This window comes from Mangifera indica, unplaced genomic scaffold (genome assembly GCF_011075055.1).
Source record: "Mangifera indica cultivar Alphonso unplaced genomic scaffold, CATAS_Mindica_2.1 Un_0114, whole genome shotgun sequence".
NCBI classification, from domain to species: Eukaryota; Viridiplantae; Streptophyta; class Magnoliopsida; order Sapindales; family Anacardiaceae; genus Mangifera; species Mangifera indica.
The window spans coordinates 69,965-74,963 of NW_025401206.1; the positions used below are offsets into that span (position 1 = coordinate 69,965).

General features: G+C 33.4%; 1 protein-coding gene across 1 annotated transcript; it reads left to right on the forward strand.

The window, feature by feature from the left end:
* The first annotated feature begins 1,375 nt into the window (after window positions 1-1,375).
* LOC123207890 (auxin response factor 19-like) lies at window positions 1,376-4,329 on the forward strand. Its single transcript, XM_044625374.1, has 6 exons — window positions 1,376-2,120; window positions 3,036-3,148; window positions 3,239-3,334; window positions 3,747-3,803; window positions 3,904-4,059; window positions 4,161-4,329. Exons 1-6 carry the CDS (start codon window positions 2,066-2,068, stop codon window positions 4,269-4,271), a joined length of 588 nt encoding a protein of 195 aa, XP_044481309.1. The 5' UTR covers window positions 1,376-2,065; the 3' UTR covers window positions 4,272-4,329.
* Window positions 4,330-4,999: the final 670 nt, after the last annotated feature.

Consider the following 4,999-nt stretch of genomic DNA (forward strand, 5'->3'; position numbering starts at 1 on the left):
CTTAAAAAAACGCTACATTAGGTTATTATCAAACTAAGTATTGACACACATGACACTCCGATAATCTTCAGTTGAAGAATCACATGCACTATCATTTACTAGATAATTTGTTCCATAAACACTTCTATTATCATCTATATTGAATCTTTTAGCATTACTCTAATGAACATGTAATCAATATATATTCATTTTGATATACGTGTAAACATATGCACTTATAGGTGAAAAAAGAGTCACTTTGTAGCAAAAAATTTTCCCTTAAATTGACATAAACATGTCCAACATAGTGTCTTATTCTTGTATTTGGTCAATATATATCATGGGTATTGACTAAATCCTTCTATCTATCATTCATAATAGTTATGGGTGAATGTCTCTTAAAACAATAAAACTATACGTACTCACTTTGAATACATAAATGAATATATATTTATATATGTTATTATACAATTAGATGATTTTAAATTAAAAATAAAGAAATACTTAATCAAATAATGACACATATAAATGTGTATCAATTTATGTATTCAAAGTAAATACATATAGTATTATTCCTTATAAGAAAACCAATCATTTTCATGCTCCGATATTTTTTCAAACCCATTTCCCAAGCCTAAATCCTTTCAAAACTATTTTCAAACCCTAGTCCCTTTTCCATACCCATTTTCAAACCTTAAGCTCATTTTTCTTCCTATGTTCAATCCATATGCATATTATTAGACTGTATTCCCAAACTCTAAATTGTGCTCAAAACCATCTTCAAATCTTCTTTTTATTGTTGAAGTCTTCGTTTGTGTCTCATGTAATATTGTTAAACACGTTTTGTTTTTCATTTTTCAAGCTTCTCTATTTAAGTTTTTCATTCTTTATTTTGACTTGCAAATCTTCTTCAAATCCTAATTTTCAGTTTCGTGCCTCCCATTGATAAGATTGTCAGATTTTATAATTTTTGAGCAACACAAATCAACTACTTTGCCTTTTTATTAGACAAATTTTATTGATGAAATGGAAAAATATAGTTTATATCATCAAGGGGTGGATAAGGATTTTTAGCAAACCTTGGGTGGGAATGTGTAATTCACTCAAATGAAAAATGTAATTTTGCTCCAAGGAAATGGAATTTAGGCCCACTGTCGAACATCAAAGAGAACGCACTCAACGTCAGCAGTCACAAAATATTTTCTTATTTGAGGTGGAAAACTCCCAGTCTTAAACTCAAAATTTACTAGAATAAGTAAATATACGATTCGCCATCCCCATCTTCATCCTTCTCCACACACTCAAACTCGAATGTGAATTTGGTAAGAATCTGAGGTGAATTTCTGGTGCATTTAATGTCAGAATAATGTTGTCTGCTCAGACAGCACACCACTATGAACTTACTTAAGTCTTTTTTAATTATTATTACTGTCTTTCGTTGTAATTTAACGAAGAAACACAGTAATAACTTTTCGTTTTTTGCTTCTCTTTTTTATTCATTTTTAACCAGCCCTGTCCCTGCCCTGATTGCCATTCGCCAGAGTCTCTACTATATGTCGGCTGGCTGCTTCACATAAAAAAGCTGTCTTTTTGGCTTTTGCTTTGTTCCTCTGATTTCCCGCGACAAGTCAGTTCTTTCTTGATCCCTGCGTTGATTAAACATACACTTTCAACAAAATAAACACTAGCCATTTTCTGTTTTTTTTTTTTTTTCCTTTTGGCTTAAACATGATTCCATACCCATTTCTTGTTGTCTAAAGGAGCAAGCTTGTTTCAGCTTTCATAAATTTGTGGTTTTTTTTTTTTTTGTGGAGTTGTTTCTAATTCAAGATGTGGAATTCTTTTCGGGTCAAAGAAGGGAAATAAAAGCCTGGAAAACAAGTTCTAAGTTTGCCTTGTTTGGTTTGTTGGGTTGAATTTGAATGTGGTGGTTTTGTTTACGGACTTAGCAAATGTTGGAATATATTTTGGAGTTGGAGATGAGTTTGTTATTATTATGGTAAAAAAAAAAGGGCGAATCTTTTCTGGAACAAAAGTGGGTGATTCAATTTGCTTGCTTTGCTAGGGCTTTTATCATTTCCTGTCCATGAAAGTAAACATGAAGGCTCAAGCAAATGGGTTCCTACCAAATTCTGCCGAAGGTGTGTTAAGATTTTTATTCAGTTAAACACCTTCAAACTCGGTGTTCGTATGTATATTTCCATTCATTTGATTGTCTTTCTGCATGTTCCTTGGCTAGTTTCATTTTTCAAGATTTACCTTTGCTTGATGATTTAATACTTCTTGCTTTCTAATGCTTGAAGAAATTGGATTAAGCAAACTTTTCAGAGTGTTGGATTGTTTTTATTTTAACTTTTTTTTCTTCAGTTTCTGGGTTAGAGGTTACTTTCTTCCCCTTGTTCTTGTCTAAATGTAAGGTTTCTGATTACGTATTGTCCATGTCCGTATCTAATAGGATAGATTTTTTGAAGAAAGTTTCTATCTGGACTGATCTCTATTTTTCTTAAAGCAAATAAGTCCAAACTAAATTTAGAATTTTCTTAATTGATGACTTGGTTTCATTGATTGTCTTAATTATTCTATATAGTTTTCGTCAGAAATATGATGGAATTTACACTCCAAATTCCGCCGAATTTACATATTCTTTGCAGTCGATTTATATGGAACTTCATAATCTTAATTTTTCATACATTTAAACTTTTTTCCTTAGTCTTCTGGTCAACAAGTCTTTTTGTTGAAGTTTCAGTGTCGTGTGGACAGTTCTCCAACCGTTATCCTGGTGTAAGTCAGATAACTAACGTCTGTTTTGTACTTTTGCATAATACAAGTATATATACAATATCCTTGCAAATGGAATTCAAAGGGAAAACCTTTAAATCAGCAGCAATCATCTCATATTTAGCCTGTAATTAATAACAACAATTTGGTTAATAATTATTTGTGCTGGATAAAATTCATGTTTGCTATATTTTGGGACCATAGTGTTAGTCCCGGAACCTTATTCAGCTGTCTGAATTGGCTTGACTTGTGACTTCATATACATTTTTTGTGAACAGGGGAGAGGAAGAGTATTAATTCCGAACTATGGCATGCTTGTGCCGGGCCACTGGTTTCTTTGCCTCCAGTTGGAAGCCTTGTAGTTTACTTCCCTCAAGGCCACAGTGAACAAGTATGTGCCTGTCTCATTGAATCTAGAGAACAACTGTATCAGCATTCTGGTTTCTGATGAAATTTTCTGTCGATTAATGCTGAATCTCAGGTTGCTGCATCGATGCAAAAGGAGACTGATTTCATACCCAGCTACCCTAACCTGCCTTCCAAGTTGATTTGCTTGCTTCATAACATCACTTTGCATGTATAAGAGCTTCTTATGTTCCACTCTACTGTTTAGTGGTTTATTTTTGACCCTAAAGGAAAATGCTGTAATTTAAATGAAGAATAATTGAATTTGTGTCAGTATGTTTTGTGTATGCCCAGCTCTTGAATTTGCTTGCCCTTGTTGAATCAATGTGTTGTCTTGGGAATAATGCTTAGTAATTTAGTCATTTAGTATAGTTGGTGTGTGCATATTCACTCTTGCGCCTCTATATCTTGCTTTATGTATTTCTGTTGTGCATACCGGCTGGTACTGAAATGGTGGGTCATAGGTGCAACAACATATGTTCTTATTGGTCAGGAAGTGGAAATGGAAAAAAAAAATGTAAATTTTTTACTTTTCTGCTTTTTTGAAGCAGTACATTTATTCAATTATTCTCATTTTGAATCAGGCTGATCCAGAAACTGACGAGGTCTATGCTCAGATGACACTTCAACCTGTAAACAAAGTAGGTCAGCCATTAACAATAATATTAAATGATCTAGCAAGTTTTTCTTTTGGTTGAAGAAAGGACAAGCACATATTTTATTGGAATATCTGTTCTACAGTATGAAAAGGAAGCATTATTGGCATCTGATATGGGCCTCAAGCAAAACAGGCAACCAACTGAGTTTTTCTGCAAAACTCTTACAGCAAGTGACACCAGTACTCATGGTGGATTTTCTGTACCTCGCCGAGCAGCGGAGAAGATCTTCCCACCTCTAGTGTGTAAAATATTTTGTGATATTAGTTTTATTATAAAGATGAGCTTTCCATATGGTTCTGTGTCTACTTTTCCATTACTCAGAGTCTATTTACTTGATAGGATTTTTCAATGCAACCACCTGCCCAGGAGATAGTAGCTAGAGATTTACATGAAACTACATGGACATTTAGACATATTTATCGAGGTATCCCTCCAGAGTATTCTTCTTAAAATCTTTCACTCCAGTAATATTGGGTCTATGTCTGCTTGCTGTACATAAAATTTAAGTGTGTTAGATATCAATTTTAGTTTTCCATTCTCATTGTGTGTTTTAAAACAAATGTGCTACTAGAATTTCTTGGGCAATCTTGTACCTAAAGGAAAAATCTTGCTGAGAGTTTTTTAACTAACTTGTATGCTTTCATATCAGATGTAAGGGTCTTTTATTTTGTAATCTACACATGTAAGGATCAAATTTAGGTTTGTATTTCTGGCTAAGTGATGCTGGTTATCATGTTGGGTGTAGAAATATCAAATCAGAATATGATGAGGTTGAATTTGGATTATGCTTCAACAAGTTGGAATATGAACTATAATTCCTTTTAGGTCCATTATATGTTGAAGTACTGTATAAGAATTCAGAAATATATTGAAATTCTTGGGGATGGATTGAACTTTCTTTGAATTCTGCCACAGACGCATATCATTTTCTATTTGATTCCCGCTTAAGCTTATCGTGTTCCAAGAACTTCAGTGCTAAATTTCAAGAGATGCCGTCTGTATATGTTCATCAATTGAAAGGAACCATATTTCACCTTCTTTAATATTGAAACCTTATGGAGATTCTCAAATGTCATATGACGTAATCTAACATGTTAAGCGAGATGTTTTTGTGTAAGTTGGAAAAGGGTGACTAATAATAAATGTCCATTGTGCCTTGTCTGCAGGCCAGCCAAAGA

Excerpts from the sequence above, each read along its gene's own strand:
- LOC123207890 (XM_044625374.1), top strand. The coding sequence starts at position 2,066 with ATGAAAGTAAACATGAAGGCTCAAGCAAATGGGTTCCTACCAAATTCT. Across the intron at positions 3,149-3,238 it reads CTCAAGGCCACAGTGAACAA|GTTGCTGCATCGATGCAAAA; the intron begins GTATGTGCCTGT and ends GCTGAATCTCAG. Across the intron at positions 3,335-3,746 it reads TTCATAACATCACTTTGCAT|GCTGATCCAGAAACTGACGA; the intron begins GTATAAGAGCTT and ends ATTTTGAATCAG.